Source organism: Hippocampus bargibanti, linkage group LG14 (assembly GCF_051943395.1).
Source record: "Hippocampus bargibanti isolate YZ-2025 linkage group LG14, ASM5194339v1, whole genome shotgun sequence".
Classification (NCBI taxonomy): Eukaryota; Metazoa; Chordata; class Actinopteri; order Syngnathiformes; family Syngnathidae; genus Hippocampus; species Hippocampus bargibanti.
The window spans coordinates 10,357,197-10,384,905 of record NC_142747.1 but is presented as its reverse complement, the minus strand read 5'-3'; the positions used below and the strand labels follow the sequence as shown (position 1 = coordinate 10,384,905).

General features: G+C 42.1%; 2 protein-coding genes across 2 annotated transcripts; one reads left to right on the top strand and one right to left on the bottom strand.

Annotated features, from left to right (window-relative positions):
• Positions 1-233: 233 nt before the first annotated feature.
• Positions 234-9,664, top strand: bcap29 (B cell receptor associated protein 29). The gene is made up of 8 exons (XM_089013379.1): positions 234-355; positions 717-828; positions 1,896-1,996; positions 6,280-6,427; positions 6,512-6,647; positions 7,377-7,479; positions 7,614-7,714; positions 7,818-9,664. Exons 2-8 carry the CDS (start codon positions 737-739, stop codon positions 7,851-7,853), a joined length of 717 nt encoding a protein of 238 aa, XP_088869505.1. The 5' UTR covers positions 234-355; positions 717-736; the 3' UTR covers positions 7,854-9,664.
• On the bottom strand, positions 8,834-27,709 carry slco1c1 (solute carrier organic anion transporter family, member 1C1). The gene is made up of 15 exons (XM_089013378.1): positions 27,555-27,709; positions 24,502-24,672; positions 20,476-20,619; positions 18,345-18,477; positions 18,137-18,258; positions 17,922-18,068; positions 16,627-16,725; positions 15,759-16,001; positions 15,470-15,634; positions 15,107-15,302; positions 14,214-14,379; positions 12,950-13,122; positions 12,411-12,475; positions 12,203-12,320; positions 8,834-12,122 (listed from the first exon to the last, which is right to left on the bottom strand). Exons 2-15 carry the CDS (start codon positions 24,593-24,595, stop codon positions 11,885-11,887), a joined length of 2,103 nt encoding a protein of 700 aa, XP_088869504.1. The 5' UTR covers positions 24,596-24,672; positions 27,555-27,709; the 3' UTR covers positions 8,834-11,884.

Genomic DNA, 27,709 nt, shown 5'->3' with positions numbered 1-27,709 from the left:
CACAACAAACGGAAGTCAGTTTCTTTCACAATAAAGGTTTTTCAGGGCACTTAATACCCCATTCGGCGACTATAATATTTTTTTTAACAGCAGAGAGTGCTACTAAAATGTAACATTTTAGTTGTTCAGAGCAATTTGTTTTCGCCACAATGAGCACTACATGACTGCACTGCATCGCATTTTACTCTGACAAATGAGAGCGGAAAACATATTTCATACTTCCTACCGGAAGTTTACAGTTGTGTACATGAAGTCGGAAGTGTATGTGTCAAACTGATCGACTCATACACTTAACTTTGTGCTCCCAGGATAGATTTTGTGAAAAGTTGAAAAGTCCGTTGTGACCTTGATTCTGGTAAGCCAACAAGCCATATTTGTCCATTGCAGCATGTATGAAACGCTTTCTCGTGTTTTAAATAAGGCAGTTTAGCAGTCACCTAAAATTACAAAGCTGGGGGAAATGTAAACAAGATGGAGTAATTTTCTCGTTTTGCCGCTCCCGTCACTTTTGCGAGTCTTGTATTACGTCACATTGTTGTTTGTGACGCCGTGGTAATGTCATGCAAGCTCAATCTTGAGTTATCACCTATTGATTAACAGGTAGAGAACTCTCGTCGTGAAGATGAACCACGCCTATTGAACCTGTCGCAAGATGACGGAGGTTGTAAAACCAGTGTGTGCGTTAATCTTTCCCTCTTGTATGTATTTTTGTCCAGGTTGACCTAACCTCCTAAAGATGACGTTACAGTGGACTGCCGTGGCCCTCTTCCTCTATATGGAGATTGGCATCCTTTGCATCCTCTGCTTGCCCTTTATCTCAGCAAAGCGGTGATATACATTGATTTATAAGCAATTACATCTTTAAAACACGCTCACAAATGACAGCGTATTTGGGCCAATTTTTAAAGATCATTTTGATGAAGTCACTATCTCTTAAATGTGTCTAAAAGCTATCTTCCAAAACAGGGGTGCTTAACTGTTTCTGAATTACTTTTCACGCAGCCATCCTCCCGAGATAGCTCAAACCTGCACACATAGTGAGGGCGAAATCAATCTTGAAGCATTCCAACCAATTGATCTGCTCGTGGTTAATGGCTTTGCGATGCTTTAGCGCCATCATATGGTCAAAAATAGTAGGATTAAGTATACGGTACATTCAAAGAAGTACAGATGACGGCTGAAGAAACCTTTTCATCGACGGTACGTTGAATGAAATAAGATTGGAGGCGAATCAGTGACAATTTGACCACAAATAGCAATATGGCGGTTTTAGGAATTGGCAATAATCTTTCAGTAATAATAATATCAGAATTTATTACTGTGCAAAATTATGAAGGCATCAATCCTACTGTGATTGAAAGAACAATGTGTGAGAAACTGCACCAACTAAGCATTGGTTTATACTCGCATGGAACAAGTACATATGAAGATACAATGGCTACACATGCTCAGGCCGCAATAGGAAAAATAGCTAATCATACACAATAACTTCATTTTGCATGCCCACATTTGCTCGGAAACCTGTTTTTTTCATTTGGCACATCACTAACACACAACTTGTCCAGCTCGTTGCACATTTCAAATTCATTTTTAAAAAGCATTCTACACCAGGGGAAAATCGCCATGGTCATGTTTTTTATTGACTTTGATGTCTGAGAATGTGTGTACCCCGCTCTGTGGGCTCAATGCCTGATAGATAGTGTGTGTGTGTGTGTGTGTGTGTGTGTGTGTGTGTGTGTGTGTGTGTGTGTGTGTGTGTGTGTGTGTGTGTGTGTGTGTGTGTGTGTGTGTGTGTGTGTGTGTGTGTGTGTGTGTGTGTGTGTGTGTGTGTGTGTGTGTGTGTGTGCGCGCGTGGGTTCGTGTTTTTTTTTTTTTGTTTTTTTTTTTTTTTTCAGATGGCAGAGCATTTTCAATTTGAGGATCTGGAGCCCAGTTGCCCGCTTTTCAAACAAAGTCTTTCTGACAATGATTATCATACTTATTGTCCTTTTCCTTGGTAAGTGCAATCATAGTTGTTGGGGATTTATTGAACTAAAATAAATAACTGCACACTGGATGACACATAATTGGTTATAATGTGCCGGTCAACCATCAATTTTGTGGGGATGAGTGATCTTTCTGGTTCTACTACCATCATTATTATTATTATTAATTTCTCCACTGTGAGACTAATAAAGGCAAATCCAATCCAATCCAATCCAATTATTATGATAGTCGAGCCTGACCTGACAGAGTGTCCCCCTCCTGCCTGAGAGTCTGCGCTGACCAGCTGGCTCCGGTCTTCACACAAATCTTCAACAGATCCCTGGAGCAGTGTGAAGTCCCATCCTGCTTCAAACAGTCTACTATCGTCCCAGTTCCAAAGAAACCAGCACCCTCGGGATTGAACGACTATAGACCTGTCGCTCTGACGTCTGTGGTCATGAAGTCCTTTGAACGCCTCGTGCTGAACCACCTAAAGAACATCACCGGACCTCTGCTAGATCCTCTTCAGTTTGCCTACCGGGCAAACAGGTCTGTGGAGGATGCAGTCAACATCGGACTGCACCACATCCTCGACCACCTTGACAACACAGGAACCTACGCAAGGATCCTGTTTGTGGACTACAGCTCTGCGTTCAATACCATCATCCCAGAACTCCTCATCCCCAAACTTCTCCAGCTTGGTGTGTCCCCCACGATCTGCCAGTGGACCCTCAGCTTCCTGACAGGACGGACACAACAGGTCAGACTGGGAAATATATCATCCACAACACGAACCACGAGCACTGGAGCCCCGCAGGGATGCGTCCTCCAGTCAACATCGGACTGCACCACATCCTCGACCACCTTGACAACACAGGAACCTACGCAAGGATCCTGTTTGTGGACTACAGCTCTGCGTTCAATACCATCATCCCAGAACTCCTCATCCCCAAACTTCTCCAGCTTGGTGTGTCCCCCACGATCTGCCAGTGGACCCTCAGCTTCCTGACAGGACGGACACAACAGGTCAGACTGGGAAATATATCATCCACAACACGAACCACGAGCACTGGAGCCCCGCAGGGATGCGTCCTCTCTCCATTGCTCTTCTCTCTCTACACGAACGACTGCACCTCAACGCACCCAGCTGTCAAATTCATAAAGTTCGCAGACGACACCACGGTCATCGGTTTCATCAAAGACGGCGACGAGTCTGCATACCGACAACAAGTGGAGCAGCTGGAGCTCTGGTGCAGCCGTCACAACCTGGAGCTGAACACGCTGAAGACAGTTGAGATGATCGTGGACTTCAGGAAACATCCATCACCACAGCTACCCCTCACACTATCCAACTGCCTGGTGTCAACCGTTGAGACCTTCAAGTTCCTGGGAATCACAGTCTCCCAGGACATGAAGTGGGAGGTCAACACCAACTCTATCCTGAAAAAGGCCCAACAGAGAATGTACTTCCTGAGGCTGCTAAAGAAGCATGGCCTGCCACAGGAGGTGCTGCAACGTTTCTACACGGCTGTCGTCGAATCCATCCTGTGTTCTTCCATCACCGTTTGGTTCGGGGCCGCCACAAAAATGGACAAAATCCGACTTCAATGGACAGTTAGGACGGCGGAAAAAAATCATTGGCACCGCCCTACCCACTCTCGAGGACTTGCACACTGCAAGAATCCAAACTAGGGTGCGGAAAATCCTACTGGACCCTCCGCACCCTGCCCACCACCTTTTCCAGCTACTCCCCTTAGGCAGGCGCTACCGATCCATGCGCACCAAATCCAGCAGTTTAAACAGCTTCTTCCCCCAAGCCATTAACTCTTTGACTCTTTGAACTCTTTCAACAGTAGCCAAAATGGAACTGTATAGTGCCACTTAGCAGTTTTTTTTTTACGACGATACTAGTGCAGCGTGTTCTACCGGAAACAAATTCCTTGTGTGTTCTACATACTTGGCAATAAAGATGATTCTGATTCTGATTATGATTCGACTGCCATCGCTGGACAGCTCTGGGGCCATTGTGCTTTTTTTGCGCCTGTAATGGGCAGCATCTTCACAGCCCCGCTTTGTTCAGCGGAAAGGTCGGTGCTGTTGGACAGTCTGTGGCTGGATGGATGCATGGCTTGAGGAGCCCGTGATAAGAAGAAAGGAGCGTCAGCGCAGAGCGCCGATGCGTATGTGGAACTGTTGCGCCTTGGAATTGAAGCACATTTATGTGGAACAGGAGATGTGAGACAATCTCTTTTCGTCAATGGATGCTACAGCTGGGTGTTTGCTTTCAACATTTAGCTTGTAGTCGACGTGCACATTCCACCATGATGTCCCTGATCCACTGGTGGAAAGACGCTTTGATCCTCTCCTCTTTCATCTAGAACTGTCATGTCATCACAAAGAGGGTACAGCAAATCCTGAAGAATGAATGTCTCTCTGTGTCTTTGTTTTGTCATATTGTCTCTATGCTGTCATATTATGTTATTTTGTTTTTTTTTTTGTTCTTTTGACTTCAAGACGGCGCCGCGAGAGTGGCTGCCTTTCCAGCAGCTCATGTATTTTGTTTTTCTACTTTCATTCCTTTCATCACTTTGCTGCTGTGAAATGTAAATTTCTCCACTGTGAGACTAATAAAGGCAAATCCAATCCAAATCCAATCCAATTCTGAGTGGTTAGCACATGGCTTCACAGTGCAGAGGTCGCCGGTTCGTGTCCCGGTCCGGACCCGCGTGGTTTTCTCCGGGTCCTAGGTGTGAGTGTGAGAGTGAATGTTGTACGTCATTTTATGCCCTTCGATTGGCTGGCAACTAATTCAGGGTGTCCCCCGCCTTTTGCCCGAAGACAGCTGAGATAGGCTCCAGCACCCCCCGCGACCCTAATGAGGACTAAGCGGTACGGAAAATGGATGGATGGATGATACCCCCTGAACTGGTTGCAAGCCAATCAGAGGGCACACATAGGGAAACAATCACCCATGCTCCCAATCACAACTCACGACAAATTAGACTGTTAGATTAAGACTGCTATGCATGTTTTTGGAATGTGGGAGGAAACTGGAGTACCCGGAGAAAACCCACCACGCAGGCATGGGGATAACGTGCAACCTCCACACAGGGATGCTTGGATTGGATTGGATATGCCTTTATTAGTCTCACAGTGGATAAATTTACATTTCACAGCAGCAAAGTGATGAAAGTAGAAAAACAAAATACATGAGCTGCTGGAAAGGCAGCCACTCTCGCGGCGCCGTCTTGAAGTCAAAATAACAAAAAAAAAACTAAATAACAAATAATATGACAGCATAGAGACAATATGACAAAAGAAAGACACAGAGAGACATTCATTCAGGACTTGCTGTACCCTCTTTGTGATGACATGAAGCAGTTCTAGATGAAAGAGGAGAGGATCAAAGCGTCTTTCCACCAGTGGATCAGGGACATCATGGTGGAATGTGCATGTCGACTACAAGCTAAATGTTGAAAGCAAACACGCAGCTGTAGCAGCCATTGACGAAAAGAGATTATCTCACATCCCCTGTTCCACATAAATCTGCTTCAATTCCAAGCCGCAACAGTTCCACATACGCATCGGCGCTCTGCGCTGACGCTCCTTTCTTCTTATCGCGGGTTCCTCAAGCCATGCATCCACCCAGCCGCAGACTGTCCAACAGCACTGACCTTTCCGCTAAACAAAGCGGGGCTGTGAAGATGCTGCCCATTACAGGCGCAAAAAAAGCACAATGGCCCCTTTGGTGTCCAGCGATGGCAGTCGAATGGCTCCGACATTCCTCCCATTCAAAAACAGTACTGGCATATTCATGCTGCCGAAAAGGCGCAACCGCTCAGCACAGTCTCCTCCTTGATGAATGTTGTGGTCAAAAATGCTGAAAAACAATCTGTATCCGTTCCACACGATGCACAACAACACAAAGTGACAAAAGAAAACACAAAACAAGACAAAAACGACCAAAAAAAGCAAGGCTCATGAGAGCACTTGCTGAGGCTGCCTACTCGGGCGCCATCTTGGACTTCTATGCTTGAACCGGATTCAAACCCTGCACCTTTGCACTGTAAAGATGTGCTAAACTGGTGACTACCATGTCTCGCTATTACTGTTATTGTGCTACTGATTTATTTTTACCGTTAGCCGTCTTCTTGGCATCAAAAGGGAAAGGGGGAAAAACCACAAATCATGCATTTTTTAAGTTAAACCCACATAAGATTTCCAAATCTTAAATTTCCCAAATTGTGTTATTGATCATTTGAATCTTCAGAACGCTGTTGGCATTAACAGCATGGCCTTCGTCTCTTTCGACAGATGCAGTCCGCGAGGTGAGAAAGTACTCTGTTAAAAATGTCGGAACAGACGCCAAGCTGCAGCCCAACATGCATGACCACATGCATATGAAGCTTTTCAGGGCACAGCGCAACCTTTACATATCTGGCTTCGCTGTCTTCCTATGGCTGTGAGTCTTCGCTTCACACTTCCAGAAAAAAAATACATAGACCTGTCAGTTCAAACGTTTTTTATTCATGTACTTTGTAAAAAGGGTGATGAAGCGAGTGGTTACCTTGATTAACCAACTGGCTTCAGTGACTGGGACCACCGCTGCCCTGCAGGTGCAGGCTGAAAATGCAAACAAAACTGCTCAAAAGTATCAAGAGGACAACGAGCTGTTGAAGCAGGTACCCTCGATATATCGATCGATAAATGGGGGTGAAAGGAAAACCAAATTGAAATTGGTTTTAGGGAGGTAAAAAAAACAATAAGGCGAGAAGAGAAGTCAAGACTCAATTGCTCCGTTTGCACACAATGAAAGTTGCCGTTGCACTCGCTCTGCTTTTCACGCGAGAAAAAACATTTCCATCCTGCAGACATGATTGGATTAGATTTGCCTTTATTAGTCTCGCAGTGGAGAAATGTACATTACACATCAGAAAATTGATAAAAATAAGAAAGGAAAGGTAGAAGTAGAAAAACAAATACTGGAGATGCTGGAAAGGCAGCCACTGTCGCAGCGCCATCTTGAAATCAAAACAACAACATAAACTAAGTAACAAATAATGTGACACAGCACAAAAGACGCAGACAGTTATTCAATTTCAAAGCATTTTCTGCACTCTCTTTGTTTATGAAGCAGTTCTAGATGAAAGATTAGGATCAAACCGTCCTTTTCGCCATTGGTTCAAGGAGGTCATGGTGAAATGTGCACGTCTGCTACAAACTAAATGTTTAAATTAAACACGAAGCTGTAGCATCCTTTGACGAAAAGAGATTGTCTCACATCTCATGTCCCACGTAAATCCGCTTCAATTCCAAGCCGCGACAGTTCCACGTACGCATGGGCGCTCTGCGGTTACGCTCCTTTCTTATCGCGGGCTCCTCATGCAACAGTATGTAACCAATCATTCCAGACGCTGATGGAGGGGGTGGGAGATAACGCAACTGCAACGGGTGCGGAGCTCTTGAGAAAAGAGGTGGAGAAATTGAAAGATGAACTGAAGACGTCAGAAGATGGTGAGTGTGACGGCATTCCCCTTGAATCAATCCACTCAACGCTAAATTTTGACCCAAAAAAAGTTCATTTCAAAAATAATATCCACACTCTGAACCCCCCACGCCTTTGTGTGTCCCGTGTTTTTAAAATATAGCGCTGCAGAAGTCTGAGAGCAATGCGGATGGATTGAAGAAACAGACAGACGGTCTTGCTCGGGAGTATGACAGACTGCTGAAAGAACATCAGGAGCTTCAGGTGATGCTTTTTACTCCAAACAGTTCAGCAGATGCCTCAGGTCAAATATTAGCCAACAATTATAGAGTAACGTTGTCCCCCGTGTACCCCTTTTGACTTCCAGAATGTTCAAAGTCCCGTGAACAAAAAAGAAGACTAGCTTTTGGAACGAGCACTCCACGCCGCTTCTTGTGAGGTGGTGCAAATGACACCTGAAGTACACACAAACCTTTTTAAGGGCACAATTTTTCCTCCTCAAAAACAAATCTTTTGGGGTTTACTTTCGCCTGATTATCCGAAAGGGCTGTTTAACGTCACCTTTCCTGCTCCTTTTTGGCACTGTGACTCAGATGATTGCTGCTCAAGTCAATGTTCTCTTTTTAGTGGGGAACTTTTCATATATGGTTTTCTACAGGGGGCGAAATAGTTTCTCAATCTCTGAATGGATCATTCCCTTCTTCCCGACCTCCGACACTCGTGAAAGGTTGCTGTTTACATTTATTTGGACATGCACCGAGAAATTGTCATGTTTTCCTGAACTTTCATTGAAACGAATGAAGCGTAGCGGGAACAATTTCCAACATCAAGCTAATTTCCCCCCCCCATGATCGTGTCTTAAATTGAATGTGTCAAATGAAAAAAAAAATGTGTTCCAGAATGTTTTTGGTGTTGCGTTACGTACGGTACAGAGTACGACATTTGCCGCAAGGGATGTTGAGTGTTGGCCCCCCTAAATTCACCAGCGTTTACTTCATCTATGGGGAATGGGGTTTATGTGTATCTTGTTCATTTTGCGAGTCAAATATTGTCTGGATGGAAGAATCAGGATTTTTTTTTTGTTTATTTTTATGTTATTTTTTTGTAAGTGGCTGGTGGCCTCTTACACAAAAGCAGATATTTTTAGGATTGGGTATTAAAAGTTGTACTATTGTAAGGTATTCAATTTTACAAAAATATTCCTGAAGATGAACAAACATTGTGATGTTTGTGTTGCAAGTCACATGACGGATAACTTCCTTCCGTTGAGCCTTATCGCTATGATAAGTCTATACAACCGACAACGGCCAAATTTTGAAAGACAGTCGTCCCAATACATTTGAAACTCCCATTTGGTTAAACAGCGTATATCTTCCATCGAGATAGTCTTACAAACAATATTCTCGACATTTATTGAGAGCATTATACAAACATTCTGAATGTACAATTGCTTAGTGTTAGGGAAAGAAAATCTAGTGAACACCTGAGAATGTCATGTCTGTTGGGTTTTGGCATCAGTTTCTGCACACGCATGCACACAATGCCTATCCCCTAAATGTCACAAAACAAAACCACTGGTGTGAAGTCCAACAATGTTGAAGTAGACTTTTAAACATATCAGCACTGTAAATGAACCATTTGTATCACGGTAGAATTATCAGTCCAAAGTCAAATGTAATTTTTGACGCAGATTATTGCACGGAAACTCCCGAGCAGCACAGGGCAAGCATGGCAGTGAGCGATCGCCATGGTGACCGCAAATGTCAATTGGAATGCCTATTAGTAAAGCCTCGAACTGTTGCTAAGCATTCCGGTCCAGTTAGTATGTCAGCATTCAGTTCAATGGCTATCTTAGTCGTGGTAGCAGTGCAGTGTGAATCAGTCGGTCTGGAATTCACATTATTGATCTATTTGGGCACTTCGGTGGTCTTTGCTCTTAAACACAATTGATTGCCTTATGATTCTGAGGTTACGGATTCAAATATCAGCTCTGTTCTTTACTGTGTGGGGTTTTCACATTCTGTCTTGGCTTGTGTCGGCTATCTCCCACTTTAAAAAATAGAGTAATTGAGGAATCAAAATCGATAAATAATTGAATCCCTGATTATTGTTGTTAGATCTGCTTGAATATCCATTTTGATTGGAGTCAAAGTGGAAATAAATGCTGGAAAGGCCAAAGAGTCCCAATAAATCTGGAGAGTGGCTCCCCCTGTTTTTCTGACCTTTTGTTGGTGTTGGGGCAGCAGTCTCGTATCTGACTATCGAGGCGCTTAGAACACAACCTCTCTATGCAGTACGGTACATAACCCCTGCAAGGCACTATCTGAAACAAAACATTCAGGGTGTTCTGGAGTGTGCGAATGGCAGTCAAGGCCACAGCAATGTTCCTTGTACTCTCACTCCTATAATTCACCAGCATATATTGTAGGTCTGTAGATTCAGTAGTTAAAAAAAACGCCCAAAAGTCCTTTTTATCAGACAAAGTTGTAATTATATGGGTATAAAGTCCAAATATGCATTAACATTGTTTAAAGGACAACCGAAGCCTCCGGACAAGTTGTGTACATAATTTGTAAAATGGCTTCAAATGACTTCTACTGAGCGTATTTTACAAAGATTCCACCGCATATAGCTATATATTACGTTTTAAGACTCGCGATGAATATTCAGGAAGTCTTGTTTTGAGTTGGTGACGATTCCTGACGTCACGTCACGGAAGGATTGCCCCTGACCGAGAAAGGACACAATGTATTTTATGGTACTCTGTTTAGTCTGAAAACTTCGTGTTGATGGCGAAATTAGAAGGAAAACACATAAATAACGCGATGGTGAATCGTGTGTTGCACCGAGACAACTATTTGATATTCGCTGACAAAAATTCCCAGGAAACAAATCAGGCCATTTCTACGGAGCTTTGTCGCCATCTTCTGCATTTTTTTGGGTGCTACATTTCTGTCCAGGTGCCTCAAAATGACAGAATAAATTCTTTAATCAATTGCAAACATGTATGCTTTCCTCTTCAGAACTATTTGAATCCTATTCATAACTGGATGAGTAACAAGAAAGCATGTTCTCTGAATCTGAAGCCATTGTTTTGATTCTCGAGCAAGGCAAGATGTCTTGGCGTGACACCACGGACTGGCCACTTCCGGGTTAAATTTGAAGTAGTTTTTAGACTTAAGTCATTTTTATTGATGTGTTTTGGGTATTTTAGATGCTATAAAATGTTTTTCTGATGTCAGTTAGCCCGGATAAATACAGAGGGTTGTGTCAGGAAGGGCGTCCGACGTAAAAGCTTGGCCAAAACAAACATGCGTATCATACCTCTGAAGATGGAGGTTATTGATTTGCTGTGGCGACCCCTTGAAGGGAAAAGCCGAAAGGAAAAGAAGAGATTGTGGTTTTCAAACAACAGTTTTTAAATTTTGGTTCGGGCTGTGGCGACTCCTTGAAGGGAAAAGCCGAAAGGAAAAGAAGAAGAAGTTAGGAAAAAAAGGTGGTGTCGGTTGTCCTTTAAACAAAATAAAAAATAAGTTCTATAATATGTTTTTCTAATTAGAGAATAAAGGCATATAAAGCCCTGATTTTCTTGAAAAGATGACCTTACGCCTTATACACAGGTGTGCCTTATATGTGAAGTCATATTGAGCCACAACAGGTCTCGCAACTACTGTCAGCAGCCACTGACTCGATTTTCCCTGGAGAAGTAGTAGTGAGTAAAAACAGCCTGTACTTTAGCCTCACAATGTGGTATGCCTTATTTTTGGAAAACCTTTATATATTATATTTGGAAAATTATTTGTCATTTAAGGTGCTCCTTATATATGGAAAAAGAAAAAAATGAAAATACACCATTCATTGTGGGTGCACCTTATACACCGGACAATACGGTTTGTTCAAACCTTATTTTTCCCAAGCCGTGTTTGTTGACAGCGTATTATTTATTTTTGTTGAAGAAATGTTACTTTTTTTATGCAATTTTAATGAGGCTCAATTATTAGCATTTTTTACATTTGCTTTGGATGTGGGAAATTTACTTATTCAAATTACATTTCGAACTTAATCCTCATAATGTTCCAACTTTTTTAATGAGTTTCTTCTCTAACTTTTTCCTGGAACATTGCACCATTATTTTGCTGACACCACATCGTTTTTCATCTCTTTTGTACTTTCAGTGTTTTTATTCCTTCATGCACAGAGCTGTGCATGAAGTATTAATTTATTTTAAAATAAAATATATTTCAGCGGAATATTCAAACACAGTATGTCAAGTCTCTCAAATGCGCAACACATGTGAAAGAGTCAATGTAAAATTAATACTTGAAATAGTTATTGCAAATATGTAGTTTGTGGGTGTTAGGTTTGTTCATTTGTGTGTGATGAAAATGAGGTTAGCGGTGCTTGGGTGGTCTCTATTTTTTTCCCCCTCGGGAATCACAGTCGTGTCTCACGGTCTGTGCCATTTTCTGAGGTTCTTTGCAGTTTCTCGGAATTTGAGATCCCAAGTTCTTCCTTTCTCAGCGCTTCCAGCTCCGTTCCGCCATTGGCTTGAGATCCACGAAGGGCGGCGTGCTCCTCCTCCTTCAGCTGCCTGCTGAGCAGGATGAAGCCCGGGATGCAAATTAGAAATGAGATTGTCCGCAGGCTTAACGTGAGACCCAGGTAGGCTATCCTAAGGGAAATAATTGAAAACACAGTGGAGGGTACATACCTTATACAGCACGTATTGCTTCCCACTGAATAAAGATCTACCTGTACTTTGTCGTGTTGTAGAGTCTACAAGCTCCTCTTCCACCACAGCGTTTCCGACCCCATTTGAGACATGTGGTGTCAATGATTGCTCCAAAGTATATGGGGGCTGGGATTCCAGCTGGATAGAGCAATATGGAACGTGATCTCACGAATGGCGACAGTTAATTAACTGCAGTATTACTTGTGGATACATTTGGAAAAATCTTACCAAGTGTATGTGTCGCTAGAGCATGGAATCCCAAGGCAAATGATTTCAGCTGGGGTTTGATGCACCTAAGAAAGAAATTTAAAGTGTTTTTTTTTAAAGATGCATTTGGTGAAACGTGTTTTAGCGAATGAGCAACAATAGGTGCATCAATTATATATATTTTTTGCATTCGAGAATCAATTTTACTTAAAGTTCCGGTCAAACACTTAAAAAAAAAATGCTACAAAGAGCCCAAGCCCGAAAAAATCACCAGAAACAGCAAATTACACTGTGACCATAACTAACTCATCGAAGTGTGCCATCATGTTTTGCGTTAAATCAAGCAAAAGTCACTGGGGTCACAGGAAAATTGCGCTTGATCATACAGTGCAAAGCATTTAATCATGTGGCACCCAAAGCAACATCACGCCGTATGTATGGAGACGTCTCCAAGTAATACAGCTCCACATTTGAGTCCACTCGCTAATCTGAAAACCTCTTTGATCAAAAGATGAGGGGAACGAAAAGCTTTTTATAAAGAGCTTTGACGCAAGGCTGACCTGATGAGAAGCATGTAGCCCGGCGTTCCTCCCAGAGAGATGATGAAGGAAGTAAGGACGGAGAGAGCCAAGAAGAATGGAAACATTCTATCACAGTCTTCCTTATCGGGGCACTGGCCTGTATTGGCTGTTAAATTACCAGCCTCACCGACACAGCTACAGTTCGAGAATACCTGGGCAAATGTGCACATGAATCATTTGAAATACAATACAGCAGAGGTCCCCAACCCCCGGGCCGCGGACCGGTATCGGTCCGCGCAGGAAGAATAAATAATTTACATAACATGAAAAATGAAAAATTACCAGATTACATCTGTCTATGACTTACTCTTGACGCATGTCAAAACGCTTGTCTAGGTCACGTGATACATACCGCTAAAATTAGCCCACCGTAAGCTAGTAAAAAGCAAACGTTTTTGGAAAGTTTCTTTATCCGCCGGTCCGTGAAAATATTGTCTGACATTTAACCGGTCCGTGGTTGGGGACCACTGCAATACATTCCATATTGATTGATAAAGCGCTTTAAGAACAGCTGAAACTGCAACAAAGCCCTTAGCATGGACAACTATCACACACAGGAAATAAAGCAGTCACAAAGATGGTAGAAAGCACCAGGGAGTAAAACTAAGATCAAGTCTGAATCATGCTGAGTCAAATGCCAAAGAGTACAAGTGAGCTTTAAGGCGGGTTTTAGAGATGGGCAGCAAGGGGGCTTGCTGCCCATCTCTCTGGTTATTCCAGAGAGTGGGACTAGCAACGGAAAAGGCTTGATCCCCTCTCGGCCTCCGTTTAGATTTTGGCACATCTAATAATGACTGGTGAGCAGACCTGAGGCACCAGGAAGGTGTGTAGGGGAGGATGAGCTCGGAGAGGTAAGAAGGTTCGAGGCCATTTAAAGATTTGAAGACAAATCATAAGATCTTGAAAAGAACTCTAAAATGTATAGGGACCCAGGGAAAGGATGCCAGAGTAGGAGTGGTGTGCTCCCTCTTACAGGTACCAGTTAAGAGGCGAGCAGTAGCATTCTGGACCAGCTGGAGACGCTTCATGGAAGATTGGCTGACTCCACAGTAAAGTGCATTGCAGTAATCGAGCTGAGATGTGACGAAGGCATGAATTAATGCTTCATGGTGATCCGCTCTTATTTTGCATGAACGACCAATGTCTTTGTGGGAAACGATCAAAGTTCTCATAAAAATCAAATTTGTATGAACTTAAAGTACCAATTCTGCATTTTATCTTATTTTTTTACAGTTGTACTTACTGTGTTTTTCCCCGAGCCGGTGGAGATGGCGCACCCAGCCAGACAGGGAGAAACATATGTGATGCCATTCCCTCCACAGACCGGGTCCCAGTTATTTGCCGAACAAAAACAATTGGAATTGCAAGTGGTGAAAACCGAGTGTTTGTCATAATAGATGCCCTCCATACTAGAACAGACAGAAGAAGAGAATATGCTACTAAATAATGGTTGTGATATGTACAGTACTGGAAACTAGTGAGGAACAAATGAAGCTTCATGAAGCAATTGTGATTGTTGTTAAGTCATCTCAATGGCGCTCTTGGTTGGTTTCAAAATGCAGCGTGAATGTAACCAATTTGGATTGCACTAATCGTTGTACTAAATTCATCCTGTCTACTTGATAACTAATGTTAAGCAGATTCCTTACTTACAGACAGTGTATTGTAGGTGTTCAAATACCTGACATGTTTCGGCGACTACTTCCAGTTAACTCTCGTTAACTCTCGACACTCTGACGAAGGCGGAAGTAGTCGCCGAAACATGTCAGGTATTTGAACACCTACAATACACTGTCTGTAAGTAAGGAATCTGCTTAACATTGGATTGCACTAGCCTGTATCTTTCAAACAAAAGCACCATCAAGATAAATAAAGAGTGCTTCATGAAGATTCACTTTCCCATCAGCACCAAACACCTTCTAAAGTTATACAACTTGAGGTTGGATGCAATACTAGTCGAGGAATGGACAGCACCCCCCTCAACTTTTGTGAGGATAAATATTCAAATTAAAATAAATATATGTCAGACATATTTTAGTTACATTTTACAAATTGTCTTTAGATTCATCGCTTTGTTTGGAAAACAAGTCAAACAAATCGTTTGGAAGGCTGTTTTGACTGATTTCAGCAACTCACCTGTTGTATGGAAGCGTCACTCCGGCAATCCTGGCGTTGTCGCAGCTCATGGCAAAAAAGAACAGCGAAAGAACATAACCAAGGAAAGAAGTAACAAAGGCAAACTTTGCCGCTCCCATTATGTTTAGCCTCATCTTCTTCATGAGGAGGCCACCGGAAAAAATCCCAAGTGCAACCGCTGGGATATTAATCACACCTAATATGATAAACACAATGATATCACAGTCACATTAAAGGCCTAATGAACGAGAGGTATTGAACCGATGCATATTGTTTAATAAAAAAGGCTGTGCAGATTTTTTTTAAGTGCTCAATACAATGATGCATTAATCTTTAAGACGATGCTACACGAATCATCCATACCCATTAAAAAGTTAGCCTTTGAGGCGGATTGCCTAAAGTGCTGTTCGATATACTTGGGTTTGTAGGTGACCATGCCAATGAGCGAGTTGAGCTGGATGATTGTCACACACAAGTAGATCAGGTAAACAGGGTGGGCCAACAAAGTGCGCAGGGTTGGGATAAAATCTGTGAAAAGATGTCAATAGAGACACATTATGACTCACCACGAATGACTTTGAAGAGGATCAGAGAGAGAGAAATATATAGATTTCGATAGATTGATAAATATGATAGCCTCAGCTTTTCTCACCTTTAGCCATCTCTATGAAACTGGTATGCTCTTCCACTGGATACTTGTGCTTCACAGGACCAGAATCCTGAATGAAACTCGCCTGCTCTGGCTTTTCTGGAGTGTGTGCGCCTGGAGCCGGCAGCGAACGCGGTAGAAACCAGAATGGAATGGCAGAAATTAAGGTGATGACACCAGCTATAAGGTAACCCAACCACCAGGCTCCAACCCAACGGGAATCTGCTGGGGTGATTGTGATGGTTTCTGCATTGGGGTAAATAGAGTGTGTTGTCATCATGTTTGATGGGCACATGTTCATGGGATATACACATCAAAGATCTGCACGGCAAAAGTATCATATTCTGTGAACTAATATACATTTTTCTGGTCAAATTCAAATTTGGTTTTGTGTCTTAATGACCCTTATCCTAATCAAGTCACCACCACGGTGAGGGAAAAAAAGTCATGTTCTCTTACTTCTGCAACAAGGACGCTTATGTATGGTATACCCAATTAGAATTTCATTCATATTACTATGGACTCAGGTCCATATGCCACAATGTTGTTTTTGCTATAACATAGCCCTATCATATTCTTACTTCCACTCCCACTGCAGCACTCTATTTGATTGAAAGCTGCTCTGGTTCTTTAACTACTGATGCCCTTGCTGAACATCTGTTCTGACCCCCTCTCACCTACATGTGCTGCGCCAGCTGTTGTATCGATAACATAATTCCTTCGTTTTATGAAGGGGCGCCTTGAGTGACAATCTTGTTTTCCCCAAATATCTATTTTCATGAAACACATTGAGGTGACATGACAGGTTGAAAAAAATACATAAGCGGGATGATTCTTTCTCACCACGAAATGGGAAAATAAACAAACGTACCCAGTTTTACAAATCCAATGTCCACATATATTTTGGCACATAAGGAACCTAACAGGTAGCCGAAGACAGGGCCCACCACAGAGATGGTCTGTACGCACCCTAGAACCCAAAAAACAAATTAAGAGACAAATATCGTCGTCGAAAATGGAGCTCATTGATTTTTTTCTTGTGCAAATCATATTTTCATGCTGTTTGTTGATGGTACATTACAGTACATAGTTTAAGCAGTAGCGGATCGTCAAGGTCTGCAAAGTCTTCTCTGCTGGCCTAAAATATCTGAATCACGGACTGATGTTAATTATATTTTGTCCATGAATTCTTATTAAATAATTCCAAATTGTCTTTCAACTTCCTTGCATTACTTTTCTCCTATTGTGCTGCTTCCAGACGCGTGTTTTCATATTTTATCATTTAACCAATCACATTTCAGCCATCAGTCATTACCAGGGTCACAAATATACCTGTACGCCTTCACAATCAGTTCTGCGGGCCCAGGATCCTAAAAATAAATGTCGATGAAACTGTTGCTTTAACCAATCAGAGTTCGAGTTGGCAACCCAAGGCCTGCTCAAAGGCGCTGGCAACATCAGAGTTTTCGCAAACTACTGTATGATTGGCTAGTCACTAGCCAATCACAGTATCACAAGCTGTGAGTGATAAGAGCATACTGGCCAGAGCGAGCACACTGTATCTGTAGCGAGTTGCATCCATCCATCCATTTTCCGTACCACTTATTCCTCATTAGGGTTGCGGGGGTTGCTGGAGCCTATCCCAGCTGTCTTCGGCCACGAGGCGGGGGACACCCTGAATTTTGTTGATTTAATAGCGGTTTTGTCAACTCACAATGGCTGAAGAAGAAATGGATTTGGTTGCAGATATACTGTTAAAGGCATTTTCAAGACGGACGTTTCAAGAATAGATGGATATCATTAAGAAAGGTTGGACAGCTCTGAAGCTTGCAAAAAAAACTAATATTGCAATTTTATGAGGTCATCATGAATCCACACGTTCATAGTAAAATTCAAACAGTTTAATGACAGTATTTCTTCACAAGTTATTTCCTGGCCAACGGCACCCTCTAGTGGATGCGTAGTAAATCAGACCACACTCGCAGCTGTGGATTGATTCAGACGTAGCACTACTGAAGGCCTCGGGTTGACCTGCACGGCCCGCCACTGCGTTATATTACATAGTGTGTCTCATGGGCACCAAGAGGTTAAAAATCTCAGTTGGACTCAGCAATAGATTAGCATTGAGAATAACCGCTTGGTTAATTTTGAAAATGTTTTTCTTACCCACATACAAAGCGGCATTCTCCTCACTGGCAAAGTCATCTATGTAGGAGATTCCAAGGGGTTGAACAGGGGTCTCTCCGATCCCACGGAGGACATTTCCCAGGAGCACATATATCCACATGGACAGGTTGGTGTCTCCTTCACAATCTGTGGGAAAAAATAATTACATTATGGTACATGTTTGTGCAGCTGAGTGCGCTTATCTGAGTAGATACCTGCCGCTGGCACTTCAGGTAATTGACTATCTAGGTTGAGGTCGGCTGTTGAGCCCGGTGAACACGGAGACGAGGTATGGCTTGAATTGACAACCCACTGGGCTGCTGATTCAAATTCATATCTGTAACAATAAAGGTTAGAATGAAATTTGAGGCGGAACCAAGTCACTGCTGTGTTTACTAGACATCAAAGTAGTTCTTTACTAACTGTCCAATGATAAAGTGAGGTAGGGCGATGATGAAGGTACCAATTGACATCAGTACACAACCCATTGCGATGATCTTTGGCCGATGGAGCTTGGCACCAAAGTAACTGACAAAGGCGATAACTAACAGGTTACCTGTCGGAAGAGACAAAGTATTACTGCGTAGTGGTCTTATGTATGGAAAATGAATAGATGCATCAACCAATTCTGTTTTTATCTATAAAGCTCCCCCACTGTGCTCTGTTCTTAACAGAAGTACCACCATTTCCTCTTTTTATTCATGTTACCTGACTTGCCTCGATCTGTTCCCTTAGCAACGGTGCTATAGATGTAAGTGGTTGCCTTGACTACATGTGAAAATTTTTTTGACAGGAGAAGCATTAAGTACGACGACATGAATGTATGAATGGTCCAGATCAGTCAGCTTCTCAAGTTTGCAAAGATTGGAACGAATGACAGCGGTACCTAACCTGACGGGGTTTATTTTGTCCTTATGACATAAAAATGCGAGCCAAAGGACTATTTTGGTGTGAACACATCCCAAGTGGTGGAAGTTCCAGATGATTCAAAATCATCATTTAAAATAATTTATTTCAGTCATTTTCTAATGTAGCATTCTGTGTATTACCCATAACTAATATGATACTTTAGAGGTGACACAAGCAAGTTCCTACAATCAACCTCGAAACATTGGACTTCAAGACATTGCAAACCATTATTGCGATAGCGGGAAAAAAAGTTGAAAGAGTTTAATGTTTCCCAGAGGCACTCTTGTTCTTTCAGTGTAAATAAATCATTTCAGTCAAGTATTCTGCAATAGGGTTACGACATTTTTTCCTTAAACAGTACCGTCGCTGAAAATTAACCATCCCCGTCGAAAAAACGAAGCTGATCTAGTAACCATTGATCTAGTAACCTGGCTCTGTGCTTTCAAAAGCATCAACCGCACAAGTGGGGTGAAAATAATGTGAACAAACATGCTTCTGTCCTTTGCTTCATGTTTGCTACGAATGTTTGCCTTCTGGTTTCAGTCTTCCAGTGCACATTAGTCGTGGTTTCGTCCATCCAAAAAGTTCTATTTCTAAGATTATCTATTGGATTGGATTTGCCTTTATTAGTCTCGCATTGGAGAAAGTTACATTTCACAGCAGCAAAGTTATGAAAGGAATGAAAGTAGAAAAACAAAATACATGAGCTGCTGGAAAGCCAGCCACTCTCGCGGCGCCGTCTTGAAGTCAAAAGAACAAAAAAAAAAAACTAAATAACAAATAACATGACAACACAAAGACACAGAGAGTCATTCATTCTGAAGCCCTTTCTGTACCCTCTTTGTTACACAAAGCAGTTCCACATGACAGAGGAGAGGATCAAAGCATCTCTTCACCAGTGGATCAGGGACATCATGGTGGAATGTGCACGTCGACTACAAGCTAAATGTTGAAAGCAAACACACAGCTGTAGCATCCATTGACGAAGAGATTGTCTCACATCTCCTGTCCCACATAAATCCACTTTAATTCCAAGCCGCGACAGTTCCACATACGCATCGGCGCTCCTTATCGCAGGCTCCTCAAGCCATGTATCCATCCAGCCGCAGATTGTCCAACAGCACCGACCTTCCGCTGAAGAAAGCGGGGCATATTCACATGCTGCCCATTACAGGCTCGAAAAAGCACAATGGCCCCTTTGGTGTCCAGCGATGACAGTCGAATGGCACCGACATTCCTCTCATTCAAAAACAGTACTGGCATATTCATGCTGCCGAAAAGGCGCAACCGCTCAGCACAGTCTCCTCTTTGATGAATGTCGTGGTCAAAAATGCTGAAAAACAATCCGTATCCATTCCACACGACGCACAACAACACAAAGTGACGAAAGAAAACACAAAACAATACAAAAAAAAAGCAAAGCTCATGAGAGCACTTGCTGACGGCTGCCTACTCGGGCGCCATCTTGGACTCCTTATCTATCCATCCATGCATCCATCCATCCATCTAGGTCGTTGGATAGCTCAGTTGTGTACACAAACCCATGAATACACGAGCCACAGGTTTCGTGAATAAATAAGCATGTGAGGTTCACAGGCTACTCAACAGCATCAACATAAAAGAAACAACAAGCAGAATTACGCACCTATTTCAAAGCTCCCATCAATGATGCCTATTAGGTAACTGGGAATGTCAAAGCGTCTCTCCAGCTGAGTGATGGTGCTCTTCATGTAGCTCCCCGACAGAGCCTTTGCAAAATAAGCAAAGGACAGAGCCACCAGAAACATCTGTGAGGAGAATGGAAATGTAGAATACATATAAAGTCAAATTAGATACACGTGTAGGTCTTTGCATTGACATACAATAGAGCCTTTATTGAATAGTACATTAAGTGAATACCCGTGATAGCAGTGTTCAGATGTGTGCAAAATATTGTGACGCTTTCACATGGCAACTCCTTTCTGATTGCCTATTATAGTTACAATTTAAGTCAAGAGACATTAGGAAGACAGTTGATAATCCTTTAAAATGACGTCATCCATCCATCCCTCCTTTTTTCTCAAGAGCATGATGGCAATTATTTCTGACTTTGGAATGGCTCTGAAATGTGGTGAGCCCCGCTACTAGCCAGCCAAAGCTCATTGATCATGATCTGGTCAGACGTAAGTAGCCCTAACTATCCGGAGTATCCGCAGGTGACATGAGCGCATGACTTCACGGTTACGTGCATGCATTGCAAAATAAGTGATTCTCAGTTATGCTCTTCAATGCACATGAAATGCTGACGACTGTTGATTCCACATCTGGCCTTTCTGTGCAGAGTTTTCATGTTCTCCCCGTGCCAGTGTGGTCACCAGCCAATCAGGATTTATCATTACTCTTCACAACAAACCAAAAAAACACAATGTATTATTTTATGGTAAGCCAGCGGTAATTTCAGTAAACTAAATTGTTGGTTGAGACGCTTATAATCGCCGCTAGATCAGAACAGCTTTAATTTGCAAAATTATGTGAAAACTGGTTCTTTAATGATTGTCCGCTCAAACACAAAGGGTAATCCTTTTCACCTGCATTCAGGGAGAAGAAGCTGTAAAACTTCCAACACAATTTCTCCATACTCAGAATATTTATGCATGTTAGAACCGCGTGTGAACAGCTTGTCGAGATTAAGTTATATTTCATAATTTACTCTGACAGGTTTATCATTTATATTTGAGCTTTTGTGTGCATGTGTTACATTCTAAAGAAAGTTATTGGACACGAAATAAAATCATCACCGTTTTGTTTTGTTGACAATGTTACCTTATCTGTAGTCATACTGGTACAATAAACAAAAAACAGGTAAAAAAAGAATGGAGTTGCCGGAGCCTGTGTCATGCCCCACCCCAAACGAAACAATTCTGAAAAGAAATAGTCCGTCCAGGGACACAGTCTGTATTATGACAACCTGCTTGAACACCATTGTCTCACCTCACTTCCATCTGAGGGAAGGAAGCAACACGAGGGTTTGATTTTATTTAAAGTTGTACTAACTTTGAAATACTTTCTTGTTATTTTTTTAAGTTGTTGTAAAGAAAGAAAGCAGGCCTAAGTGTAAACAGCTACCTTGATTCAACAGTGCTCCATTTAAGAGACACTTTACTATTACGCCTCTCAAGAGGCTTATGTTATGTTATGTTATGTCACTTTGCTGCTGTGAAATGTAAATTTCTCCACTGTGAGACTAATAAAGGCATATCCAATCCAATCCAATCCAATGTTACATGAGGAATATTATCCTTAAAGGACAACCGACATCACTTTTTTGTTTCTTAACTGACATCAGAAAAACGTTTTATAGCATCTAAAATACCCAAAACACGCAGTAAGATATTTTTATTCAAATGCAAAACACCAATAAAAATGACTTAAAGTGTCCAAAATCTACAAAAAAATAATCTGTGAATTGGCCATTGTCAGAAAGTCCCGCCCCCAGTTCGTGACGTCACGCCGTCACGCCAAGACGTCTTGCATTGCTGGAGAATCAAAACAATGGCTTCAGATTCGGAGAATATGCTTTCTTGTTACACATCCAGTTATGAATATGATTCAAATAGTTCTGAAGAGGAAAGCATACATGTTTGCAATCGATTAAAGAATTTGTTCCGTGCTATTTTGAGGCAACATTAGGGGCAAATGTCTCACCCAAAAAGAGGCACAAAATGGCTACCGAGCTGTTGTGAGGAATGAATCAGCCCGTTTCCACAGGCTGATGAATTCCTTCCATGGAGCTTGGATGCCCTCTTCTGGTGGCTTTTGGGTGCAACACGAGGTTTTCAGAACAAACAAGTCCAGGAAAATACATTGACGTGATGGAAGGACTGCTACAATGTGTCTTTTTCTCGCTCAGGGGCGTTCCTTTATTGACATCATGTACAGACTCGTCACCAACTCAAAAACAAGACTTCCTGAATATTCAGTGCAAGTCTTAAAACGTAAAATATAGCTATATGCGGTGGAATCTTATTAAAATACGCTCAGTAGAAGTCATTTGAAGCCATTTTACAAATTATGGACACAACTTGTCCGGAGACGTCGGTTGTCCTTTAAATGCAAATTCAATGTCCTTTTCAATAGGTGTTCAGTAGAAAATAAGGTATGTTATATCTATTGAACTCTCATGCGTTTGTTTGTTTTTTGTTTGTTTGTTTGTTTGTTTGTTTTATTTGGGGTAAAGGGCAAAACTGGCAATAGAGGGACTGGCGGAACAGGAAAATTTAGCGACAGAAGCGCTGTTAAAATAACCTGACAAACTGACCAAATGACAATTACAATTTGGTTGGGCTTATAAGAAAAAAGCTTGGCGATGACGATTGGGTACCCAGGCTGCTGACAAATGACGGAACAGAACATGGTGAAATAAAACACTAATCTCACTTTTAATAAGAGTAAATGCTGGTATAAAGTGGACAGCTGGTGGTCGACTAGTTCGGTTGTCAGCCTCACACAAAAGAAGTCCAAGATGGCACCTGAGTAGGCAGCCGTCAGCAAGTGCTCTCATGAGTTGTGCTTTTTTTTGTTTTCGTGTTTTCTTTTGTCACTTTCAGTTGTGTGTCGTGTGGTAAGGATATGGATTGTTTTTTTAAGCATTTTTGGCCACGACATTCATCAAGGAGGAGACAGTGTTGAGCAGTTGTGCCTTTTCGGCAGCACGAATATGCCAGGACTGTTTTTGATTTGGGAGGATGTCAGTACCATTTGACTGTCATCGCGGGACAGCTGTAGGGTGATTGTGCTTTTTTGTGCCTGTAATGGCAGCATTTTTACAGGCTTGCTTTGTTCTGCGGAAAGGTTGGTGCTGTTGCACAGTCTTCGGCTGGATGGATGCATGGCTTGAGGAGCCCGTGATGAGAAGAAAAGAGCGTCAGCGTAGAGCGCCAATGCGTACGTGGAACTGTCGCGGCTTGGATTCTAAGCGGATTTACATGGACCAGGAGATGTGAGAAAATCTCTTTTTGTCAATAGATGCTACAGCTTTGTGTTTGCTTTCAACATTTAGCTTGTAGCAGACGTGCACATTTCACCATGACGTCCATGATCCACTGTTGAAAAGGATGCTATGATCCTCTCCTCTTTCATCCAGAACTGCTTAATATAACAAAGAGGGTGGAGAAAGTGTTTAAAATTGAATGACTGTTTGTGTCTTTAGTGTCGTGTCACATTATTTGTTTGTTTGTTTTTTTGTTTTGTTTTGTTTTTTACTTCAAGATGGCGCCGCGAGAGTGGCTGCCTTTACAGCATGTCCTGTAGTTTGTTTTTCTATTTCTTCCTTTCCTTTCCTCTTACTTTCTTCATTTTGCTCCTGTGAAATGTAAATTTCTCCACTGCAAGCCTAATAAAGGCTAATCCAATCCAATCCAGTGTAGAGGGTGCGAGGTTCAATTCTGGCTCTGGCCACCCTGTGTGGAGTTTGCATGTTCTCCCCATGCCTGTGTAGGTTTTCTCCAGGTACTCCGATTTCCTCCAGAGTGCCAAAAACATGCATGCCAGATTGATTGAACACCCCATATTGTCCCGAGGTGTGAGCGTGAGCGCCATTTGACAAAAACAAATGAATGAGCATTAAATGGAACCCTCCAAAATAATTTCATCTTCCAATTCATTCTGAAACAAATACAGTCTGTACTTTCCTTAAGACTGGAGCAGGATGAGGGGCGTGCTTTTCTGGATGCATCGTCACCGCGTCGAGTCTTCTGCATGTCGCTGCACTCTGCTCCAACCTCCATCTGCCTGAAAGGTCACTGTGTCTGCTTTTCTGGAGTCCACCACCAAGTGCAAATTCTTGGCACTGATGCATTCAAGCCTGTAAAGGGATAATTCAAGCATGTGACCCACTTCTTATTCTCAGTACAAACCAAAACATCCTACAGCAGGCACAGGGAGTACACGGGAGTTTATGTAGTACAGTTGAATAAGACCTACAACACAATTGTCACACCGTGAAACCCTGTGTATTGTTTCAAGAGATTGCTGTCTAAAATGGCAGGAACACTAAAAATGCAATTTAAACTGCTCAAAGATAAAATAGCTCTCCACTGCAGAAGTATTAAGCTATCAATACATGTACAAGCATATTTACAGTTAAAGTATGCGATTGCAAAGGGCAGAGAATCAAGCCAACCATGAAACCGGTTTTAGATGTTTCTGTCTTTCTTATTTTATTAGCCCCATCCTGCCTCTTCACCCCCACTCAGTATATTTTATCCGAGAGAGGAGTCATGTGAAGCTGTGAATGTGATGCCTGAAGGGGCAGAATTAGTGATGCCACTCCAGCATAGAGCGCAAAAAGAATCCACCAACAGCATTACTGGCAACAAGGATGCATGGAGAAATCTGTATTTCTGCAGAAAACATTGTTCTCTTTTCAGGTTTTGCTTTTTCGGGGAGTTCAATCAAGATTCACGTTTCATTGGCAGCAACTGGGCAAAAAAAGTTTAATGTGGAATCTCAAAGGTCATACAAATGATGTATTGATGATGATTTTCATGCAGAAGGCTGTGGTTGCTGCTGCATGCAATGATGAGGCTGAACAGATCTGAAGCTGACAGAATCCATGGATAGAAGGCTTTTTTTAGTGTCCTTGTGAAGAAAGGTGGCTATCATGGTCACTGATTTGTTTTGGTTGTTTTTGAATGTCAGCAATGGTTATTTGTAAATTTGGAGATGTTATACAGATTTGTCTGCCAAAAATAAATAAGTGAGATTTGTTTTTTATTAATTTGCCAAATAATTCTGCACAGCCATAGTTACCACCACACACAGATATCCTCCTAGGATAGCCAAAACTACAAAAGTAATCTTCCAAAAATATTACTTTTTGATATTAATGAGTCTTTTGGGTTGATTACGAATATAGTACGTACGTGGTTATTCAATATTAAAATTACTCCTCAAAAATACAACTTGCCTAATATTTCTGCACAGTGTATACAGTGGATGTATATCTATCTATCTATCTATCTATCTATCTATCTATCTATCTATCTATCTATCTATCTATATATATATATATATATATATATATATATATATATATATATATATATATATATATATATATATATATATATAGAGAGAGAGAGAGAGAGAGAGAGAGAGAGAGAGAGAGAGAGAGAGAGAGAGAGAGAGAGAGAGAGAGAGAGAGAGAGAGAGAGAGAGAGAGAGCTAGATCTACTGGTGATATAGATATATGTAGATATAGATATTCTCATTTGATATGGATCTATATTTTTTGGATAGAATAACTGAAATGATATTGGGTAGATATTTTTATCTTCATGATGGTCGTGAGCACATGTATCCTAGCTGTCTTTGGACAGTTCGCGGGGTACACTCTGAAGTGGTTGCCAGGCAATTACAGGGCACACATTAATGGACTGATCTTGTAAGGAAAACATGAATATACCATGCCATGGCAGTAAGTGGACTCACATGACCAGGTCAAATGATTCCAGACCCATAATACTACTCACTTTCTGATGCTCATTAACCTTTATGGTAAAGTTCTATGCATTATACTCCAAGGCTCTCTTGCCTCGGTCTCATCTGTCCCATAATCAGTTTGTTCAAACAATACAATACAATACAGTACAATACAATACAGATTCATTCATGTCGTGCTTTAACAACAGCTGAAGCTTCTTAATTAATGTCTTGAATGGAACGGCAACGTTCCATACAGAAATTTATTAAACTTGCATTTTCTCCGGCACTCACCTTTCTTTTGTTTCAAATTCATATGAGCATTTACAAACACTAACTTATGCATTATATTAGTAATTGCATTAGAGTTCCCTTCATATGCTGTTAGAGATCACAAGGGGTAAGTATGAAATTATTTGATAATTAGAACACCCCCCCTCCCGCCCCCCCGGCGGCCGGTAGTCGAGTGGTTAGCAGGCCGGCTTCACGGTGCAGAGGTCGCCGGTTCGCGTCCCAGTCCGGCCTCCCTGGAGGCCGGACTGCATGTTCTCCCCGGGCCCGCGTGGGTTTTCTCTGGGTTCTCCGGTTTCATCCCACATTACAAAAACATGCATGGCAGGCAGATTGGCCACTCCAAATTGTCCCTAGGTGTGAGTGTGAGAGTGACTGTTGTACGTCTTTGTGTTCCCTGCCTGGCTGGCAACCAATTCAGGGTCTCCCTGCCTCGTGCCCGAAGACAGCTGAGATAGGCTCCAGCACCCCCCCCCCCCCCCCCCCCCGGGCCCTAATGAGGAATAAGCGGTACGGAAAATGGATGGAATGGATAGACCCCCCCCCCAAAAAATAATAATAATAATAGGGTATGATGTATGTTTATTTTCTACGCCAGTCAAGAATCAGCCATTACAATTAAATGCTCCTTCTCTAGATGATAGGAAGTACAAATAAACACCTGTTGTCCTTCTTAAAACAAAATAAGTGAGTATATTAGCTTTGTGTTCAATTAAGCACCAAAATGCGACACGGATGTCTTTTTTTAGTTATTGACTTCCGCAAACTTGGGATAAATTATAAAATCGCGACAGTAAACGAGTGATGTCAGAGGCTCACCCTTCACTTTCATGACCTAATGGGAAGCCCGTTTTTTTGTGATTCGTTCCTGTCTGCAAATAAAACACGATTCAGTCTAGACTTTAACGTTTGGTGTGAAAATCTTTCCAGGACATGCTGAGCAAAACTGAACTTTGGATGCGAGTCGCTTACCTTCGTGATAAACTGGTGTTTTGTTTTGACGAGGTGGTGGTTCCGAGATGGAGATCACTGTACAACCAGCTGCGCTAAAACTTCAAATGATGACAGTGAATGGGAGGAGGCGCCGGCTCTTAACTGTGGTCGCGCCAGCACCCCGTCGGCATTGT

Excerpts from the sequence above, each read along its gene's own strand:
- bcap29 (XM_089013379.1), top strand. The coding sequence starts at position 737 with ATGACGTTACAGTGGACTGCCGTGGCCCTCTTCCTCTATATGGAGATT. Across the intron at positions 6,428-6,511 it reads TTCGCTGTCTTCCTATGGCT|GGTGATGAAGCGAGTGGTTA; the intron begins GTGAGTCTTCGC and ends CTTTGTAAAAAG. Across the intron at positions 7,480-7,613 it reads ACTGAAGACGTCAGAAGATG|CGCTGCAGAAGTCTGAGAGC; the intron begins GTGAGTGTGACG and ends TTTAAAATATAG.
- slco1c1 (XM_089013378.1), bottom strand. The coding sequence starts at position 24,595 with ATGGAGGTTGGAGCAGAGTGCAGCGACATGCAGAAGACTCGACGCGGT. Across the intron at positions 20,620-24,501 it reads CTCATCCTGCTCCAGTCTTA|AGATGTTTCTGGTGGCTCTG; the intron begins AGGAAAGTACAG and ends CATTCTCCTCAC. Across the intron at positions 15,635-15,758 it reads TTTCATAGAGATGGCTAAAG|ATTTTATCCCAACCCTGCGC; the intron begins GTGAGAAAAGCT and ends ATCTTTTCACAG.